The sequence below is a fragment of the Macrosteles quadrilineatus genome, unplaced genomic scaffold (assembly GCF_028750875.1).
Source record: "Macrosteles quadrilineatus isolate MER2022 unplaced genomic scaffold, UCM_ALF_1.0 Scaffold_21__1_contigs__length_2333173, whole genome shotgun sequence".
Taxonomy (NCBI): Eukaryota; Metazoa; Arthropoda; class Insecta; order Hemiptera; family Cicadellidae; genus Macrosteles; species Macrosteles quadrilineatus.
In genome coordinates, this window is record NW_026542614.1 from 381,148 (window position 1) to 404,088 (window position 22,941).

At 34.3% G+C, this 22,941-nt stretch overlaps 1 protein-coding gene across 6 annotated transcripts in view; it reads right to left on the bottom strand.

Moving 5' to 3' along the window:
• Positions 1-22,941, bottom strand: part of LOC129005479 (ecotropic viral integration site 5 ortholog-like) — a 188,845-nt gene that overhangs the window by 84,885 nt on the left and 81,019 nt on the right. For 2 of the 6 annotated variants that reach the window (XM_054434375.1, XM_054434377.1), the window contains exons 1-2: positions 18,912-18,984; positions 17,877-18,035 (exon numbers count right to left, since the gene is read on the bottom strand). The exons of 3 other annotated variants lie outside the window; for them this stretch is intronic. In XM_054434375.1, the coding sequence (XP_054290350.1) occupies positions 17,877-18,004 (128 nt within the window). In that variant the 5' untranslated portion in view covers positions 18,005-18,035; positions 18,912-18,984. Of the gene's footprint in view, positions 1-17,876; positions 18,036-18,911; positions 18,985-22,941 lie in introns of those variants that run through there. One more of the 6 variants, XM_054434376.1, reaches the window with a different exon arrangement.

The following is a 22,941-nucleotide window of genomic DNA, read 5'->3' on the forward strand; positions in this document are numbered from 1 at the left end:
TGGAAACAAATCACACACCATACATAGCTTTTATCCAGAAGCTCCTCCTGGCTACAAAATTATTGAAGTTCCAAGAAATATTATATATTTTCCTGTAAATAAGAGAAGTTTAGATGTTGTCAGTATTACATTTGCCGATCAGCATGACAAGGCAATTGACTTTAATGGAGAAGAAACTACAATTACTTGTCATATAAAAAAGATATGAGAATTTATAAGAATTTATCTATAAGTATACAAAATGCTAGGTTCCTACGATCAATAGGACTAAAGTTAAAATTTTCTATTAATAAAAATGGAAGATTTTCTAGACGTTACAGGGAAATCCCAATTCGACGATAGTGTGGTTAAAATTACAAATCACTCCTATGTTCCCCATAACACTTTAGCAATAAATAATTCTGATGAAATTCGAATATGTATTAATAATCAAGATTTGCTAACTCTCCCATGTAGGAGTTATCTGTATATTAAGGGAGAAATTGAAAATCATGATAAAGGTCATTTTATAAATAATGCATTTGCATTCTTATTTGATGAAATTAGATATGAAGTCGCAGGTAAAGAAATAGACATTGTAAGAAACCCAGGAATTTCTAGTCTTATGAAAATATTGAGCTCTTACAATAAAACAACTAAATTGTCAAATGTGGCATTTGATTCTGACACGAATTTAAAAGAGTTCCATAAAAGTGGCAAGTTTAGTACTTGTTTGCCATTAGAACTGTTAATGGGTGTATTTGAGGATTTTAATAAGGTATTAGTAAATGTCAAACAAGAATTGGTGTTGAAAAGATCCAAAAATGATTTGAATTGTATATTAACAACCACTAGTGCTCCAGCCAGTGGTACTGCTGATGCAATTCCCAAAATTATACTTAACTCAATTCAATGGGTGATGCCACATGTAATACCATCAGATGGGGAGAAGTTACAATTACAAAAGATGTTATTGCAAAATAAAAATTTGCAAATTGCATTTAGAAGCTTAGAGTTGCATGAACTTCCATCATATCCCAATACTACAAGACATACATGGTCAGTAAAGACATCTTCAAGTTTGGAGAAGCCTAGGTATATTATATTTGGTTTCCAAACAGCTAGGGATAATAGTGCACGAAAAAGAACTGATGAATTTGATCACTGTAAGTTAAAAAATCTCAAAGTATTTCTAAACTCTGAATATTATCCTTATAGTGATTTAAATCTCGACTTTGAAAATGGAGATGTCTCTAAAGCTTATGAGATGTTTATGAGGTTTAGAGAGACTTACTATAATACTATCCCAGATCCTATGATTAGTAGGGCTGAGTTTATGAAGAAATATCCACTAATTGTAATAGACTGTTCTAGACAGAACGAAACAGTGAAGGAAGGAATTGTTGATATTAAATTAGAGATTGAAACTGCAGAAAATGTGCCAGCAAATACATCTGCATATTGTTTGATAATACATGATAAAGTGTTTGAGTACAATCCTTTGTCAAATGAGATAAATAAAATGTAAATAAAAGATGAAAAACATTCAACAAGAATTGGTTGACTCTGCAAATCAAATACGAGAGAAATATAGAGCTTTAAAACGTGGCAAGTTTCTAGAGGCTGAAGAGAGGTTTCAAACATTCCAACCTTTAATAGAGCCATTACAAGAATTAAAAAAAATCGCCAAAACAGAGAGGCCTCGAATGGAGATTCTCCCAATGACTCCATCTAGAATACCAATAATACCAAGATTACAACCATTACAGCAATCCACCCCACAGAAATTAGATTTTGGTCTTTTAGCATCAGACTATTTAGGAAATTACCTCAGTAAAAGTAGTATGACAGACACTACATATGGTATTAGACGAGAAGCAAATAAATTTTTTATTGGAAATAAGGAAGTTGACATTGCCAATGATGATGTTACAATTGCAAATAAAACCTACAAGGGGACAAAAGGTTTGTGGCAATTGTTAACTTTAAAAGAACCTGAGGATTATACTCCGGCTGATTTGCAAAATTATAAAGAAATTTTGGAAGCTACAAATGGACATTTAAAGAGTTACAAAGATGGTGCACCAATTTCAAGTAATAGACATACTAAATATCTTAATATAATTAAACCTCTATTTAAGTCTGTTGGTGAAGGTTTGAGACAAGTGACTGGTAATAAAATAGACTATATTTATTGGGATGATCCTAATGAGCTTGTAGATAGGTTAAGACTTCTTTGGCTAAGTCGCCAAGCCGGTAACTCAGGAGTGGATAATGAAATAGATTCCATTATTGAGGAATTGAGAGAAAGTGGAATTATTTACTAAATAAAAATATGTTTATAGATAAATTTTATCGTTTATATAATCCATATAATAAGCCTGCAGAACCCAGGGCTAGTAGTGAACCTACTTTAAATTTACAAGACGATAGTTGGAATGGTTTAAACCGTAAAATTGGTAACGTTAAAGATGGGGAGTTTGTAGATGATGTATCAACTTTGGGACAGACATTAACTAGAAAAGGTGATGTCTTCTTACAAGGTAGAACTAAATATGAGTTTTTAGAATCTAAGAATAAAAATTGGAATGCTAAAAAACAGAAAATTACTAATGTGGAAAAGGGTGAAAGTTTAGATGATGTGCCCACTTTACAACAGACTTTAATACGAACAGATGGTGGTACATTTGTACAAGACAATAATAATTATGAATTTTTAGAATCAGAGAATGGTATTTGGAATGCTAAGAAACGGAAAATTACTAATGTAGAAAAGGGCGAAAGTTTAGATGATGTGCCCACTTTACAACAGACTTTAATACGAAAAGAAGATGGTAAATTTGTACAAGACGATAATAATTATGAATTTTTAGAATCAGAGAATGGTGTTTGGAATGCAAAGAAACAGAAAATTAGTAATTTGATGGAAGGTACAGATAGTAAAGATGCTGTGAATGTTTCACAAGTTCCAAAAATGGAAGCAGGCTATTGGAGTTTTAATAGTAAAAGGTTAGTACGTGTTAAACCTGCCATTGATGACACTGACTGTGTTATAAAAGAACAGACTATAACTTTTGATAAAAAAGAAAAATGTTGGGATGCCAAAAAACAATTTATAAGAAATCTACCAGAGGGGGAACATTTGGATGATATTTGTCTAATGTCACAATCTATGCATTACGATGGATCAAAATTTGTATATGGAGAAAAAAATTTTAATTTGATGGAATATAATCCTGATTTATTAGTTGCTGACCCCACATCTTTGAGTGGATTTAAGTATATAGATAATAGACCATATATACCAGAAAACTATGTATTTAAAAGAATGGAAGATAATCTATTGATTGGGGCTAATGGTGATGTATTTAGAGTTACAGGAAAGGATGATGTTATAAAAAATGAATGAAATTGCATACGAGCTTCATAAGCCTGCAAGAAAGAATTTCATTAGAAGGTCTTTTAAAGTATTGGGTATAAACGAAACCATACAAATAGATTTAGTTGATATGCAAAACTATGCTAGAGAAAATTCTGGCAATAAATATATTTTAACTTTAATAGATACATTTTCTAAAAAAGCTTATGCTGCTCCACTAAAGAATAAGACAGGGTTAGTGGTTACAGAAGCCATTAAAACCATTCTACCAAAGGGGGTTAAAAACATTCAATCTGACAATGGAAAAGAATTTTTTAATCAATATTTTAGCAAACTAATGAAAAAATTAAATATTAATCACTATCACACATTTTCTACAACTAAGGCTGCAATTGTGGAGAGGTTTCAGAGAACTTTAAAGAATTGGTTATATAGAGAATTTAGTGCTCAGGTGAGTTATAAATGGTTGGATTTACTTCCAAAGTTAATTCGAAAATATAATAATAAAGTGCATAGATCTATAGGAATGAAGCCTAACCAAGTGAATGTTAAGAATAGTAAATATGTGCATGAGAGGTTGACTTCTAAAGTAGTGCAAGTTAAAAAGCCAAGATATAAGGTAGGTGATAGCGTAAGGATTTCCAAGTATAAACATGTTTTTAGTAAAGGTTATACTCCAAATTGGACAGGGGAACTATTTACAATAGCAGAAGTTAAGAATACAAAGCCTGTGACTTATATCTTGAAAGATGAAAATGGCAATATAATCAGGGGAGGCTTCTATACAGAGGAGTTGTTAAAGACCAAGTATAAGGACATGTATTTGGTAGAGAAGGTAATTAGGAGAAAGGGTGATTCGTTGTATGTCAAATGGCTTGGGTTCCCAAGTAGCCAGAACTCATGGATTTCCACTAAGGATGTCCAAGGGAGCACATCATGAGCCGGGAGCATGCCCGAGTTCACGCACAAACCTCACATGATTTTGAAAATATACATGGGAATGGATGTGGATTTGAAATTTTAATGGAGTTTGAACATTTATATAGGCTTGTATTGGACGAGATCCAGGTCTTTAAAAAAGTGGCCATAAAAAGCTCACCATTTCCAGACGTGATTTTTAGTATTAACAAAAGTAGAAAATTTATATAGGGGTGTATAGGTCGAGAGCTGGGTCTTTAAAAAAAGTGGCCAAAAAAAGCTCTTCCATTTTTTTCTCATTTTTCCCCTATAAAAAGTGCCCTAAAAGTGCCTCTAAAACGCCGAAAGTGGGGTCATATTCTGGTATTATATCTACTAGGAACTGCTTTGGAATGAAAAACTGTACAAAATACGCCTTTAACGCTTGTAAAAGAAAGATGTAAACACTGTACATTCATATCTTTTAATTTTAGAGTCTGCATTCATGTAATTAAAAAATCTTGTTTCATTGTAATTACTTTTTATTTCAAGAAATAATTAGTAAAATTACAATAATTATTTTTAGGCAAATATAAAATGTTTCCATAAAAAATGGGGGTTTTTACCCGTTGGCTTAAGACAGCCTTCCTAACAATTTTAAAAGTTACTCTTTTTCATGGAATTCTATTACTAAAAGAATTGTCATAGATTCGGCGAAAACTCAAAATACAAACATAACAGATAACAAGAGTAATTATCTGAAACATCGCCATAATTAACACTAAAACATCGTGTGCTCATTTTACGACAAATTGACACAATAATTCCTTTCACAAAGCACGACATACCCAAGAAAATGAAAAATATATCATACGATGACTACTTACTTAGTCCCTATGGTGTCACAATGATTTAACTATTCACTATGCTGTGTTTTGAACCCCAGATGTTCATCAGCAGCGTGATAAATATCCCTTCCTTGCTTTTGACCAACACTGAACAAGGTGTGGTTTTTAAAAGATAGCTGCTGGCGAAGGGACGCGTTGCAGAAAGTCAACAGTCCCGGAAGGTCAAATAATTTAAACCTGTGCCGCTAGGTCAAAAACTACAATGTTTGCAGTGTCTGTAGATCAAAAATCCCAGAAAGTCAAATAGTACAGTCCGGGCTAAAAGTTTAGTCTATTTTAAAGCAATTGACTTATTGGGAATTTGACTTAATGCAACAGCAGTTTTAATATAACGAAATAAGATAAAATATAAGTTCAGTTTCGCTGAGTCAACAGTGCCGGAAGGTCAAAAGTATAATCTGTTAAAAACAACGATAGTCCTCTCGACGCATGTCTTCAATAATTTCGTGTTTTGGTGTTCTTAAAGTTGTGCTAAAATTTTGAAATTTGGCACAGAGCTTCTTGGTTAGTCCTACTCGATGACTATTTTGTTGGAACTTTAAACTATTTACCGATCTAATTAATAAAAAATGATTTGTATGGTGAAATAGTTTTAAATCGTGATTTCTAACATGAAAAAGTTAGCATGCGAGATTTTTTTTTGTTTTTGGGTTAGAGAGGTTTTGTCTGTGGCAAAGTTGTAGCCAAAAGTGTAATGCGTAAAATATATTTTTTTGAATTTTTTACAATCAGTGGTTCAGTAGATAACTTGGGTTGAAGAGGACGGCAAATGTAGCATTTCGCAACGCATGGAAAGAACTACATCGTACGATGCGACTGCTGAGTGGACTTTTAATTTATCTAATTTAATTTATCTAAGGACAAGAAAAAGGTGAATATACAGATCACCAGTACATTCATATTATTTATAAAACATCTTTCTTTATTACCAGCTAACATTTTTCACTTATAAGAATACATCATAAACAGGGTGTTAAAATAAGCGGGGAGATACTTTACCTAGTAATTCCTTGGGTCAAAATAAACAGAAAATCAAGGATAACATTTTTTCCAAAATAATTTCGTTAACCAGATATCCGCCATTTTGTATTTTTTATATACAAATATTTATCTTTGCACTTTTCCAACCGATGTTTATCAAACTTGGTATGTATGTTAAGGTAGGAGAGACCCATGTTATAAACAAAGATTCATCTCGATTCACCCTAAAATTTCAAAATTTAACACTTAACTACAATATAATATACTCTACTACACCACAATATTTACGTATCACCATAAATCTTTAACAAAATAAAACGTTAACATTTTTAAAAACCAAAGTAAATCAATATAATATTTCTTTTTTGAAAAATATATTTAAAAAAACAGGCGATGGTAAAATAACGACAGGCGAGTTTCGATCTGGGTGTTTCAGGTTTGAATCTAGGAGGATTTAACATTAATTAACATTAATGTTTAATCCTCCTAGGTTTGAACTGATTGAGAGGAATACATGAAACCGAAGGGGGGAGGTAGCAACAAGTGCACTAGTATTTACTAGTGTCCAATTACAATTTGATGGATTTAACCAAAACCTTTTCTATTTCACTTATTTTCAGCTGTTAAATTTCAAACGATACGTTTTAGCGACATCATTAACGTTATTATCATCATCCTCGTTTGAGTTTGGGTTTGCAGCAATGTATTTTTATGAATAAAACCTTTAATTTGATACCAAACTTGACCTCTGCTGCTATTAATTGACTGTATGCACTATTAATTAACAGCTGTGTCTAAGGATTATGTCGGCCTTAGTCACAAACAGGACAACAAGATCGCTCCACTCATCCCACACTCATCTCCATTCATACTTGGCTTAAAATGCATACATTTTGTATGGTCGCCATTTCAAAGCAACATGGCTACATTATCAATGACAAACGTGGAAAACCTTATACGAGTGTGAGTAAGTCCGAAAACAACTCTAAAAAACAATAAGCAATAAATTGCAAGAACCGTTGCTTATATCATTGGGTATACACGTATGTACTGACGTGTATACTCAATGCTTATATCGAACGAATGTACATCGTGAGAATTTCCATTAGTTGTTCCATTTAGTTGTGTGTCCATTAGTATAATAGTTTAGTTGACTCTTTTAAAGTCAGCGGAAATTGTGACTGTTATTACCCTTGAAATAATGTTTGTGTAGTACTTTGCAATCCTACCAATGCTTATAGAATCATACGATTACAATATTCTGGCTAGAATATGTCGCATAGAGTGGTGACTACTGTATCTTTTTGGTTTGCTTGTAAAACAGGATCAACAGAGATTTTCCATCGACTTAAACAATACGATACTCTCAAACTGTTCATTGCTATAACAAACTATCACACAGTTTGATGAATATTTGTGTGTAAACCACATACAGTACACCTGTAGTCTATCTATTTTTCCTTTTATTTTTCCAAGACTTTATAGAAAATCACGCATTACGTGATCAGTGAAGAAAGGTGTCAACCTTGTTTTATAGGTAAAGAAGAACACTGCTTCATGTCAGAGCATTCAGTTATCTTTCAGTTATCATTCAGTTTACCAAATATTTGGTGAGAATTGTAAATGCTAGTCGACCTGTACCTACCCTTCTAGACCTGTACGTAAAAAGAAATGTACTGTACACTGTTTAAGCTCGTCAATTGTACTCTGGATGAATGGGCAAGAGATAAGAGGGGCCCAATCAGCTGTTTGATAACGGTATTCGTGCGGTTTACTATTTGAGTTTCCTCGTTCATAATTCTACTATAGGCTTTATTTCTGCATAATACAACCGACTTGCTTGCCCGTAAAATATTTGGGATTGAAACTGTTTAATAGTAATAGTATTCATTAACGTATTATTATTAAATTTCTTGTTGTCCTATTATTCAACAGCGACTCGAAAACCCTTGTTTCTCTGTAGTACAGCAATATTGTTACGCACAAGTATTAAGATTGTTTAATACTGACATTGCATTATTATATTTTAATTTGAGCCTAATTACGACGGTCTACGTACACGTTATTAGTGATATAGTAACATTGTTTATTATCATATTGTTGTATTACACGAAAGACATTAATTTACGACGATCCTTCGGCTTACATATTATTGGATCATTTGTTTACGTATCACGATTGTAAACGTTGATTGTTGGGGTATAATTTTAGCGATTTAAATATTATACAGAGCACCTACGGTTAGGAACAAACTCCTACAACAGTTTTATTGTTATTTAACATACTAATCAACAATAACGTTTGCCGCCAATTGTATTAAATCTAATATGGGTCCTTGGAACCTATTTTTGTTAGTTTGGATGTACTATCTCTTCCCGATGGTGTAAGTGCTGACTGAGCCAGAAGACAGGCAAAAAACAGCCTTGCAAGAACAACGACTCATCCGTGCCTACCACGACCACTCCCGCCGTTATCACCGTGACACTGGCGTACTACACCCAAGGCAATAGTTTTAGCATAGATTTATCATTAACTTTAGATACTGCAAGTAGAGATTTCATTTAAGAGAAACAGATAAAGCATTGACTTTGGATACTACAAGTAGTCATCCCATTTATGAGAAACAATTATACAATTGACTTAGTGGACTTGTAGGAGACATCTCAATTACGTGAACTATATTTAGCATTGACTTTGCAAAAGTATTGGATTACAGTACTATGATAGCTCCGCTCAAAATTGCAAGCAGACAACTGCATTGTACACCTAGTACATATTAGTACACGCAAAATAATGCAAGGGACCTTGAAAGAAATATTGGCAATGAATTTTTCATAATGGCAGAAAATAATTACAGTACAAAGCACTGTGGTGCATAATCAACACAGTAAATCAATGAAAAAAGAAAAAAGTTCAAAATCTACACATTTCTTTCTACATCTATTATTTCTTACTTTACAAAATCACCGAAACCACGCTCTCCTCGTGTAAGTATAGATATATTGTGGGAACTACATCTGCCCTAGGTTGAATTAGCATAATAGCGCAAGTTTAAATGAGAACAATTGTATGACTAAAACTAGTAAAAATAATTGATTTGGTAACTGATGACGTTGTTTAGACCTATCAGGAAACTACACTCCTTTACCACGTAAATATCTAACATAGTTTGTACCTCTGTGATTTCGTCTAATCATATTCAGTGATTCATTATTTACATAGTTTGACTTTTTCGTAGGCCTGGTTGTAATATAGCTTATGTCTGGTTTTTCATAGGTGTTGTCGTTGGTTATACAGTAGTACTTGCACATATTCGCGCCTTTTTTAATCCCGCGCTTTTATCGAGTGCGTTGACATTGACTAGTTATTCCAACTATTGTCATCAGTTTCTTGTTCTGTAACACACATTCTAATCCTGATGTATCCCTCACTACATTTCCGCCTTGAACTGCATTATTTGACGAGCGTCTGGTTTAAATACATTAATCGATTTACAAGCTACATTATGAAATATTCATAATGTACCTTGCAAATCGATTAATAGATAGTCTACTAACTAATTTACTCCCTACAAATAATTAGGTAATACATTATTTAATACAGTGATATCAATGACAAATGTATATGATACTTTTACTAATACAATATTCTAAATTTATTACACCTATTTGCAAATGTTTCAGCTACCTTGTCCACAGTAACATTTACATTCGTGTAGTTCTTGACAGAAGACTTTAATACAAAACTAGATGTATGTCTCTTGGACTTGACATAATTTCAAAAAGAAGTGATATTGTATACAACTCACAACAAAAATCAAATAGTTAGTATACGCTGTCCTAATTGTTATTTTTACTTCCGATTTTATAGTTGTAAACAAGGCAATAATGGTGGTTGGAAAACTTAAGTTTTTCGCATACTTGTCTTAATTTACAGATTCGGTTGCATCCTTTGTTAACCAAAAAGGATATTTACATTTATTGACAAAATAAAACTTAGACTGATCGATGATTATAAATTCGATGACAACTGCATTTGCATCACCATACTTATGCAAATAGGTCCAAAATAAATCTCTCATAGACAATATAACTTATAAAGACCGGCCTCTGCAGTAATATGGTTTACCGTACTTATTAATTGCGTACTTATTAATTTACCTTACTTATTAAAAAATAGCAAAGTGCCGAAAATTACCAATTTGTGGGTAAACCAAAGTAATCCAACCTAGCTTACTCTAACCTAACCTAACCTAACCCATGCTTAGATCAGCAAAGTGCCGAAAATTACCGATTTTGGGTAAACCCAGCTTAGGTTAGGGCTGAGGAGCTCAGCTAAAGGTTATTTTAGGGAGTCCTTGGAGGCTAGTGGCCATTTTGGATAATTTCAAACAGCTGCTGAAGAGCGATTTATCGTCCAAAAATATTTTTTCAAACACCAAAGTGATTATAATTTAACATCGAGTATAGTGTGAGATTAGAAATGTTCTTTGTAGTTTTTTATTGTTCTCCAGTGGAGTCAATGAAAGCTAACAGCCATCTTGGATTTGTCCCCCATAAGAGCGATGTTAATTACGTTAATTTCAGACAGCAGCTGGAGATTTATTTACAGTCCAAAAATATTTTTTCAAACATCAGAGTGATTGTAATTTAAATATCTAGTATATTGTTAAATTATAAATTGTCTTTGTAGTTCTTACATTGTTTTATGAGTTACAACGTCTAGGCTCCAAGGACTCTTTTACACTCTTTTATTGACACTTACCAGTCAAATGTATGTGCGATATTAATGATTTATAACGCTTTTAACGATTTTCAAACGTGTTTTTCGTGGTGAAATATGTGTTTGCTGAAAAAGTGCAAGAGGAAAAGAAGTTTGAAATGACTCGAATAATAAAAAATAGGCTTCCATTAAAAGAAAAAAAGATTTTTCAAGCGCTTATAATCGCCGATTTCTAAAGCTTTTCTCGATTTCCAAACGTGATTTTCAGGGTGAAATAGTCGTTTCCCCCTAAAGTGCCAAAGGAAAATAGCATAATTTTGGTAGATAAGGTAAAAAATGCGATAAAACATAAAGTAGTGCAAGTTCAGTATTGCCTCCTGGATTTCACCAATCACGTATTCAGACCCTAATTCCAAAATTTAGTTAACCTTGCGCTGAATTTTGAGATAAATATTGCAAACCCACAACGGACATTTCCAGTTCTTGCTTATCTTTACCGCATATCTCTCTTATCTCCTAGACTACAGACTGCGCAATGAAGGAGGGTCTCGTGCCTATGCCTAATCTGACGAAGAATGAGCAAGAGCAATCGTACATTTGTTTTTTTAATTGTGGTGTAAAACTTTTTAATTTATGTTTAGATGTTATTTAATTTCTTGTTATGTGAGTTTGAATTTAGTATGGTAGCCATTTCAGAAGAAAGTATTAAAGTAATTTGAGATGTTAAGATTATGAAGAAATGTCATTTCTTTAACAGAAATACTAAGATAACTTCTCAAAATGACTTCTAAATTGTTATTTATTTTGCTAATGCAAACAAGCATCTGTTTAGTAAATATAATTAAATTATTTCGTTTATTACGATTGTGTTAGTGTATATTACTATCGATATATCGAACTATTGACAAGAATGCCACATTTAGCTACCCCATTCAGTTTTTCATATTTAAAAATCATATCTTACAAACAGAACTTTCCAAATTAAACATCAAAATTATTTAACTGACCTTTACCCTATAGAATCAGGAATCCCCAAAGGAAGCGTACTTGAACCATACTTGTATATTCCCTTTACATCGGACCTACCAGAAATTGTAAATACTATCGTTGCCACATTTGCGGATGATATGACCATTTTATCTGTCCACGACAAACCGGTTCAAACTACAGCAAATTTACAGTTAAACTTGGATGAAATTTCACATTGGTTTAAAACATGGAGGTTCAAAATTAGTGAAAATAAATCAGAAAACATTACTTTTACCCTAAATCTGGCTACATGTCCTCCAGTATCCATGAACAATATTTACCACCCTAAAGTAACAGAAATAAAATACTTGGGCATGCACTTAGATGCAAAGCTTAATTGGAAGGCACATATCTGGACTAAAAGACAATATCTAAATTTTAAAATAACTAAGCTTAATTGTCTTCTTGGATCTAAATCAAAACTTAGTACACAAAATAATGTTACTTTGCAGAAAAGTTATAAAACCAATTTGGACTTATGGGATCCAACTTTGGGGATCATCAAGTACATCAAACATTGAAATTTTTCAACGATACCAATCAAAATTGCTACGTAAAATTGTCAACGCACCTTGGTTTGTTACTAACAGAACACTTCATAATAATCTTAGAATTTGAAAAGTCAAAGAAGAAATTACAAAATCTAGTGAAAAAAGATAATCAAATTGGAAAATCATTCAAAATCGTCTTATACAAAACAACTTTTGCAAAACTTATGACAGCTAGCCTGACCATACTACTGGAACGAATTACACGCGGTTGGTACCAAATGAAAGATATTTTCCTGTAGATGTGATGAATCCCTTTATAAATTAAAATAGGCTCAAAAATAAACACAAGAAACGAATTTAAAATTTTAAAAATAACTTGGGCCGTATGGGTTGCCATGTAGGTAACGAAATAACAACTAAATGTAAACAGAAAATAAAACCAAATAGAAGAAATTCCATTTACATGTCTTATTTATAGCATAGGGTAAATATAGATAAGTTGGAAAAATACATACTTTTGGTCAAGTTTCCGACCACAAGGCGAGCTCTCATCTTGCACTAAATTTATTGGACAATCACAACACCATTTACGACATTTAAACCTCCCATTCAGATTCGGCTGTGTTATCAAAATTATCTTTGTCAGCTAGTGTTGAGAGTGGTAAATCACTATACTTTTAACGTTGTATTATTGTTAATATATTTGCTTATTTTTCTACTTTTGGAACAGACTGTAAATTAAATAAAGTTGAAACCCGATTAAGCTACAACCCATTTAATAGTATATTTCGTACCTAGGGCCAAAAATAAGGTTTTGCCGGCTCGAGATAGTTCGACTTCGTCTCGATCGAGAGCTGCAAAACCATTTCGGTCCGTGGTACGAACGCTATTTTGCACCACACTATACCCTATTGCCACTATTCACCTCTATAATAATGCACACTGATGGTTAGCACAACTACAACTTTAAGGTTATGTGAAGAAATAATTCGAGGCATCAGCAAAAATAAAAATAAATTGTTGCTAGGCAACGGTGACAATAAAATAATTCTATGGATACTGATTGTGTATTTAATATGCATTCATGTTTTAAGTAAGTAAGCGGGCAGCTAATTTTGCGGCCCTAGGGACCAGCGACCACAGAATTAAAATTAAAATTTTAATTCTGTGGTCGCTGCTAGGGACCTGCTCGGTCCCCGAATAACGATGACAGCTAAAAACCTAATAATTCTATAGAATAACAAGCTGTACCCGCTGGCTTTGCCCCGTTAAACTAATTAATTTTCCAGATTAGCTCGTTCGCATGGCTCAATCAAGTCCTGGTTGAAGTTCGTTCGCTACGCTCTCTCACCTTTAGGTTGGAGCTCGTTCGCTGAGCTCACTTGCCTTGGGGTTAACTCGCCTCCAGGTTGAAGTTCGTTCGAAACGCTCACTCAGCTTTTGGTTGCAAATTAGCTGTTGTCATAAATTGTTAAATTGACACAGCTGTTATGATTCATTAATTCCTTTTAAATATGAAAAATCATAAGGTTAAGATGGGAAACTCCAGAGCCACTGGGGCGGAGCCCGAATGCCCGATCATAATAAAAACTACTTAGTTTTCCTATTTAATGCCCAAAGAATCGGTGTATCGAATTTCAGCCTCCTAGGTAAATGGGAAGTGGGAGAATTAGTGATGATGCGTGAGTGAGAGTGAGTGTGTCAGTGAGGGCTTTGCCTTTTATAAGTATACATAGCACATTCAACCAGCTGTTAGTTAAAACAAATTATATTGGACTAAAACAAATCGATGATTACAAAGAATACTTTAAAAAATAATTTGAACATCCTACTACTGTATTTTACTATGCACATTTAATTAAACTGCCATCCTCGTACCGAAGAATTAAATGTATCAATGGTCAGCATTACACATACATAGTATAAATAAGTCAACCATAAGTATGTATTTGAATTTTCTTCCAAATGCTGAATTTGTGTCACAAATACTGAATGTTACAGCTGTTATGTTAAGCAAATTATAATGTACTAAAAGCTAGCTAGAAGCATTGACTTATTGGAGAAGGTTAGCATCGGCTGCTAGACTTTTTAAAAACTAAAACTTAATTTATAAAAAACTGGGACATTAATTTTAAATTATGGCTTTGAAATTATCTAGTTCTCAAAATTGTCTAGCGTTGCAGGAGGTCTACTTTACACTGAATCGACGTTCACTTTTATTGCTTTTGATCTTCCGACACTTTTGACTCAGCGAAACTGAACTTGTATTTTACCGTATTTCGTTATATTAATCCTGCTGTTGCATTAGGTCAAATTCCCAATAAGTCAATTGCTTTAACATAGACTAAACTTTTAGCCCGGACTGTACTATTTGACTTTCTGGGATTTTTGATCTACAGACACTGCAAACATTGTAGTTTTTGACCTAGCGGCACAGGTATAAATTATTTGATCTTCCGGGACTGTTGACTTTCAGCAACATTCCCCTGGCGAAGAACCATAATGGTCTCCTAACTTGTTCAACACTAGTATGTAAGTAGACAACAAAGGCTTGTGGAAATATTGTCAGACGATAACTAAACTAATGTGGGAGAACAGACGACATGTCAACCGGCGTCAGTTAGTGTCGGAGTGCCAGACGTTACATCATGTCCAGCCTACGACCAGGTACTGTACACCAGGAGGGCCTTATCTGGTCAACCGTGGGTCAGTGGTCGTCCTTCTACCCGGTAACGGTCAGTCCCCTCCAGGTCCCCTCACAACACGAGCAGTGTCCAGGGCCCTTTAGAGAGCCGTCACTGAAAGTGATGTAAACCAACCTAGCCTAACCTAACAAAACTTAACCTAATCTAACTTAAAAAACCTAACCTATCCAATCTTAGCCTATACTCAACTCCATTCTACATGGGCAAATTTCAATAGTGGACCCTTCTCTAAAAAATATTCGTGTACAGAAATTACAGTACGGCTTAAAATATATGAGAAAAACACATTTCCTTAAAAACATGTTTCGTGATGGACCATCTGGAGCGTCGAAATGTGCATCATCCGGTTCAAAACATAAAATGGAGTTTATACTTGTTTATACTTTCCCAAGTATATACTTGTTCACAACCAAATGAACTAGATGATTTTACCTGTAGTTTTCGTTAGCGTATGTTTTTTATATATATTATTCACTGACGTTTTGAGATCCGATGACAATATACATGTACGAAACCACTGTAAACATAACAACTTCACGTTTGCCTGAAGCTCATGTAATATAATTCACGTAAACGTAAACATTTATCAAAGTTAACCATTATGCTTCTTGTCGACAGAAGTAGAAAAACATTCAGACTGTATCGTCTACAGTTAGCCTACTTCTGAGTTTGTTCAATGCGGCATCCCGCTCTAAACATGGCAACGGATAAACACATAAACAAATCAGTTATTGGGAATATCAGGTCCGAAGTAAATATTCAAGTTATATTCCGATAAGGTCAAGGGGAAACAGTTTAAAATCTAAATAGATGTAGGCCTAACTGAATTTAGCTTTGAAGAAGTAATTAATTAAAATATGAAATGAATAAAATAAATAATTCCTTTGTCTTGTCCGGTAACGTAAAGTTAAAAGGGGTTTGAGATTTCGGTAGTGACTTTTTTTCTTCTACATAGTACTGAATTTATATAAAAACTAGCAGAGTACCCGTCCTTCGTACGGGGTTGGTATATAAGTATAAAATGCTTATTGCAGTTATACTCAAGCTTTGAGTTTGCAATGGGGGAGAACATAGTTAGATAAAATTAGCTTCTTTAAATTTACAGTTTACTATAGTATTACACACCATAGCCATAATGTTCTACCAATTTACCTAAACAATAGGGGAAAAAATTATCAAAAATTCGCAAAAAATCACAAATTATTCATAAAATTAAAAACATAAACACAACTGTAAATAATCCTACGTTGACAGTTCTCATTGCGTATCACAGTTTTGTGTTGCTGCTTAGTTCAAATTAGCTGTTTTCATAAATGCAAAAAAATAATAGTGCTGCACCCTGTTGGTAAGTGTTATAACTTTTTAATGCTTTCATATCATAGAACCAACTTTTTTAGTTGAAACAGCTGACTAATTTTTTTAATTCCCTTTAAATATGAATGCTCATAAGGTTAACATGGGGAATTACAGAGCCACTGGGGCGGAGGCCGAAAGGATTTTTGAGATAAGAATAGTCCTATATGTTAATCGGGAATGTGAGCTATCGTCATGCCAAATTTTAGCCCAATCCGTCCAGTAGTTAATGCGTGATTGAACTTCAAACAAACAAACAAACAAACAAACACACAAACTTTCACATTTATAATATTAGTAAGATAACGTTTCGGATACATTTTTAAAACCGATCATTAAGGGCAGGATAGTTTTAATGGCGTGGTCTTTCAAAGGACGTTGAAAGGGCTTGAGACCCGTGCTTAAAGATAAGTTTAAAAGGAAGAGGTTTGAAAGGCTTTAGAAACCCTTTAAACGACGCTAGTTTTCCAGGAGAACAATATCGTATTGAAATAATCTTTACCTCAAGGTTAAAACTCCTAAATAACCTCTCTATTTGGGGTATTGGCAGTTTAAAATTGAAACATTTCCCTAGACTACTCGGAAATCGAGTAGTAAACAGTCAATAATTACAATTTCTCCGTTTAAAATGTGTTGAACGTTGTAGACATTGATCAGACGTATGTTAGTGTTTTACAAGGCAGGTAACGATGAGACCCGCTACTTGCTAGGACATAGGTTCCTGACATATTTGTTTGTGGACCCACCTTCATCCTGGATTTTCTTTGTAGGTGTAGTTAAAAGATTGTGCTGCTATTTGGTTTCAGAATTTGTCATGCCGTACAGGACGTTTAACCTTTATTTACGTTTCTGCAGAGAAAACACTTCGAAATAGTTTAGTGTTTAATATATTTTCACGAACTACCTGAATCACCGTACCATTGGGTGACGGAATGCTTCAGTAGACACCCCATTTATATGGACCAAATGTAGTTTATTATTCCTATTACTATCTTAGTTGAAGTGATATAAAATATGCTATAATTTACGATGCGTTCTGCATAAGGTTTGAATTTATCGATAAGTCAGCAGATTTGACAAAAAAATACGTAACATCAGTGCACTTGATAGGTTGAAAAACCAAACTACTTCAATTTAAACCTAAGACTACAAAACTTTAACATGGCAACGGATATTTCTATACAAAATCGAAAGTTGCAACCCACTGTTCAGGTACTATTAGCTACTAAAGAAGCTAGAGGGGACGAGCTGGTAGTAGTGGAGCGCGGGACTTCGGTCCTAGTGTCCTTGGTTCAAATCCCGCCAACCACCAATTCGTTTTTTCCGTAATAAATCTGCGACCCTCGATATACATAGTCTTAAAGCGGTTCCGGGCCAGAACCAAGAGTCCTGGAATGTGAAGGTAGGACATACTCCAGGAGCTGTGTCTCACCGTTTCTTGGTCCTAGGTCGATGCCAGCGGTGCGTCAGCCTGTGCAGCACCATCCTCTGGTGCCCGTGGTGCAAGGGAGAACCCTCAGCACCCAGTACACCGCAGGCGAGCTTCACCAGCGCAGGCATCTTCCATCACACCACTCGCACACCACACCTGCTACAATACTAACACATAGAACACTTGGGTTCTACTCGACTTTAACATTTAGATTTGAATCGGTTCAAAATAGCAATTAACTTTTAATATGTCCGAAAATATTCTAATAGTATGCCCGAACAGTTTAAAGACTCTATTTTTATTACAACAAGAATATATTCTCCGTTCACAACAATCTTAGAAAATTAGATACCAATAAAGTAATAATTGTTAAAACAAGGTGTGATCAGTTATTTGAGTTTGCAAATTCTCTTTATTTGTTAAATGGGCAATTTCTAATTACTTTGTCCATCAAGAAAAATGCATACAGATTGGTTGAAAAAATTAAAGTTTTGATGCAATTTCTGTTTACATGTTTAAATTAAATGTGTATTAGTATTATTCCACAATGTAACTTGACGTGATACAGTATAACCTATTAGGATTTAAGAACAACAACATATCGTACACAGCTAAACCTTTTATGGTTTAGGTAAAATAAAATATAAAACGTACGAACCAACAAAATTAATCAAATAGAAAATAGTTTTAGCTAATAAAATCAATGGGCTCTCAAATATGGTTAAATTTCAACAGTAAAAAGTTTTTTATACCAAACCAAAAAAAGAAATACTTTCAGAATACAATTCAAAGTGAGTATAATAAAATTAAAATATTTTAAACCATCAAACGTATTTATCAATTTCAAAATATTACACAACACGATTCAATTACCCAGAATAAGCCCATGTTTACAAGTACATTTTATTAGTATTTTTTTAGTGTTTTTTGTTAGTGTATTTTTTTAGTGTTTACAAGTTTACGAGAGCGCAAGTGCTATCTCCAACCCCATAGAAACCCCATAAACCCCTATGAACCACAGGGTTACCCAGTTACCTAGCTGCGTGTGTGTGCGAGTGAGCCAGACACGTGACGTGGATATAGGTACACTACGGGGTCTGGACGCGGGAGGACTGAACCATCCAGACTCCGGGATCAATACCTCCCCCTGGAACACCTCCACCACCCCCTCCCTCCTAGTCAGTCTGGGGGGCGAGGGGGGGAGTACTTGACACATGTATCAGGTAATTGGGGCCGATGAAAGGCGACTACGTCTGGGGTTGCAATCTTTGTTGGGGAGATAAGTTTTCGTAGATTGCAAGGGAGTATTGCAAGGGAGATTACAAGTAGTGTGTGGCAAATAAAACTTAATGGTGAATTTTATCTCATAAAAAATCAAGGTTCCTGTATTAGAAACTTAAATTTAACATTCAGTTTGTTACAAAATACTTAAATTGAGCTTGCATGATAAAAGCCCCTAAAATAAATGTGAAAACATCTCATACAACGTCAGATGGAGGTAAAGTGCCTCATACAACGTCAGGTTTATGGAGGTAACGTATCTCATACAACGCCAAGTTAATTGAGGTAACGTATCTCATACAACGTCAGGTTTATGGAGGTTACGTATCTCAGACAACGTCAGGTTTATGAAGGTGACTTATCTCATACAACGTCAGGTTTATGGAGGTAACGTATCTCATACAACGTCAGGTTTATGGAAGTAACGTATCTCATACAACGTCAGGTTTATGGAGGTAACGTATCTCACCCAACGTCAGGTTTATGGAGGTAACGTATCTCATACAACGTCAGGTTTATGGAGGTTACGTATCTCATACAACGTCAGGTTTATGAAGGTGACTTATCTCATACAACGTCAGGTTTATGGAGGTTACGTATCTCAGACAACGTCAGGTTTATGAAGGTAACGTATCTCATACAACGTCAGGTTTATGAAGGTGACTTATCTCATACAACGTCAGGTTTATGGAGGTAACGTATCTCACCCAACGTCAGGTTTATGGAGGTAACGTATCTCATACAACGTTAGGTTTATGGAGGTAACGTATCTCATACAACGTCAGGTTTATGGAGGTTACGTATCTCATACAACGTCAGGTTTATGGAGGTTACGTATCTCATACAACGTCAGGTTTATGGAGGTGACGTATCTCATACAACGTCAGGTTTATGGAGGTTACGTATCTCATACAACGTCAGATTTATGAAGGTGACGTATCTCATACAACGTCAGGTTTATGGAGGTAACGTATCTCATACAACGTCAGGTTTATGAAGGTGACGTATCTCATACAAAGTCAGGTTTATGGAGGTTATCTCATACAACGTCAGTTTTATGATGGAGGTAACGTATCTCATACAACGTCACGTTTATGGAGGTTACGTATCTCATACAACGTCAGTTTTATGATTGAGGTTACGTATCTCATACAACGTCAAGTTTATGGAGGTTACGTATCTCATACGTCAGGTTTATGAAGGTGACGTATCTCATACAACGTCAGGTTTATGGAGGTAACGTATCTCATACATCGTCAGGTTTATGGAGGTTATCTCATACAACGTCAGGTTTATGGAGGTTACGTATCTCATACAACGTCAGGTTTATGGAGGTAACGTATCTCATACAACGTCAGGTTTATGGAGGTAACGTATCTCTCCCAACGTCAGGTTTATGGAGGTAAAGTATCTCATACAACGACAGGTTTATGGAGGTTACGTATCTCATACAACGTCAGTTTTATGATGGAGGTTACGTATCTCATACTACGTCAGTTTTATGATGGAGGTTACGTATCTCATACAACGTCATGTTTATGGAGGTAATCTCATACAACGTCTGGTTCATGGAGGTAACGTATCTCATACTACGTCAGTTTTATGATGGAGGTTACGTATCTCATACAACGTCATGTTTATGGAGGTAATCTCATACAACGTCTGGTTCATGGAGGTAACGTATCTCATACAACGTCAGTTTTATGATGGAGGTTACGTATCTCATACAACGTCAGGTTTATGCTGAACAGTAAACTCCGAGTCACCGCTGGGACATGGACTGAGGTATACAACATTCGTCTTCATCTTGACCGTAAAAACTTCGGAAACTGAATATTTTACGATTCCCGTGGGCAAACGCTTCCTGGAAACAGTGAATTTTGTATGAATATGCTGGAATATATACAAGAAAACGAAAATAACTAAATTAGATAAAAATTTTGCTACGCTAGATTAGTTAAAAAAAAATTTAAACTAAAAAAACAATTCGAAAAATTTTATTGGTTTTGGAGACGTTAAACTGATAATTTAAACACAAAACATTTTCTTACCAAACAAAAAGGTCAGTCCAACAAAAAAGAGCATACTCCCTTCAAAGTTTAATGCCTTAAAAATTAGCATGTAAGTATTTTATCTCTGTATTGTACGGTAGGAAAATTACACTAAAGTTGGTTTACCAACTAGGTTAATAGAGAAGAACCTAAATACAATGCATGGTCGTGGAAACACTTCGTAACTTGTGATCTTTTATTTGAGAGTTTTAGAAAAGTCAAGAAAAATTGTTTAAAGATTATAAGAGCATCCAAACTGGCTAATTTTAAGGAGTAACGTCATATTCCCCAAAGATTCACACATTTCACCGACAAGCAAGTGATACATATAAATTGCATAGTAAAAAATCTAATCACAGTAAACATGGAGCTGAATTAGGAAAACGATTTCTTGAAAGCTTAATCTAGATTCTATCTGTTAAACCCATTGTAAACCCTCGCAATGGTCTGTAATAACACTTCTATTTCCTTTTGAACCATTACGAAATATCTCAGCTGAATTCTAGTCGATTCACTTACAAAATCAAGTAGCATTGCAGAATTGAAACGTTAACGAAATTATGGTATACAAATTTCATCAATATTACAAAAAACAAATATTCAGTGCACAAAGTACGACAGGGTCTATGATTAAGAGGGGAGGGAATTGCTGACAACATTGTGCTAATGTTGGATAAAGAGAAGTAAATGGGTCCATTCTGTAAGCGGCTTGTAAGCATTAGCGGGTCGCCGCAGCATGCGTCATGCTTAGTGTAAACCAACGCATATGCTTCAACTCTGTCTGCATTTAACGCATAGGCTCCAACTCTAAAACTGCATGCATTATTGTGTTGTTGGAAATAACGAGATCAAATATTATTTAACAATTGACACCAAAATAACTCCAATAAAAGCTAGACATCCTTGATTATTGATCTAAAAACTAACGCAGAGAAGAGTTATATTTTAAAATATTATAGCCCTAAGAACGAATATTTATGAAAATAAATAATTTGGTGTGATATTGTGACTATAAAGGGGGTGTTTAAAAAGATATACTTTAATTTTCTTTTTTCACTTTGTCGTCTATGATTAATGTATTAAAGATATAATGTATAAGATATAATGTATTAAGATATAATGTGTGTACCTACATTATATCTTGTGTGTTTATATAAATGTTGCATGTCATCATGAAAATATTTAAGAACGCTAAACAGTGCCTTAGTGGAATAAGTAGAGTGCAGTAATAAATATTTGTGATGATGCAAAATACATTTCACTACATATTACAATGTTATAAAAAATAACGGTAATTTCAGTGACGATTGGTCAAGAAAGCGATCCGCTGAAGGAAACGTTACCTACACTTAAATTATTTGCAATTTTGAACCTCTATCTTATTCCTTAAAAATATTTTTGGCGCAACGCTTACAAACATTTCAAAAAAACAAATCGGAATTGCAATATAGTATTAATCATATGACGAGATATTTTCGTAGACAATTGGGAACACAACAGGAGTAAATGGTACGTTGTTCTTATACAAACCTTTTTTCAGTGTTTAACTAAAACTGATCTTAGTCAGTACTGTAACAAGGCTACACATATCATGTCACTCCATTCTACACTCATCCTTCACTCATATTTGGGTTATAATACGCTCCTAGGTGGCGTCCCCATCTTATAATGATAATAAGTTACATCACGTACAATGGATAATCCAACACTAGATAACAATAGAAAACGGTTAT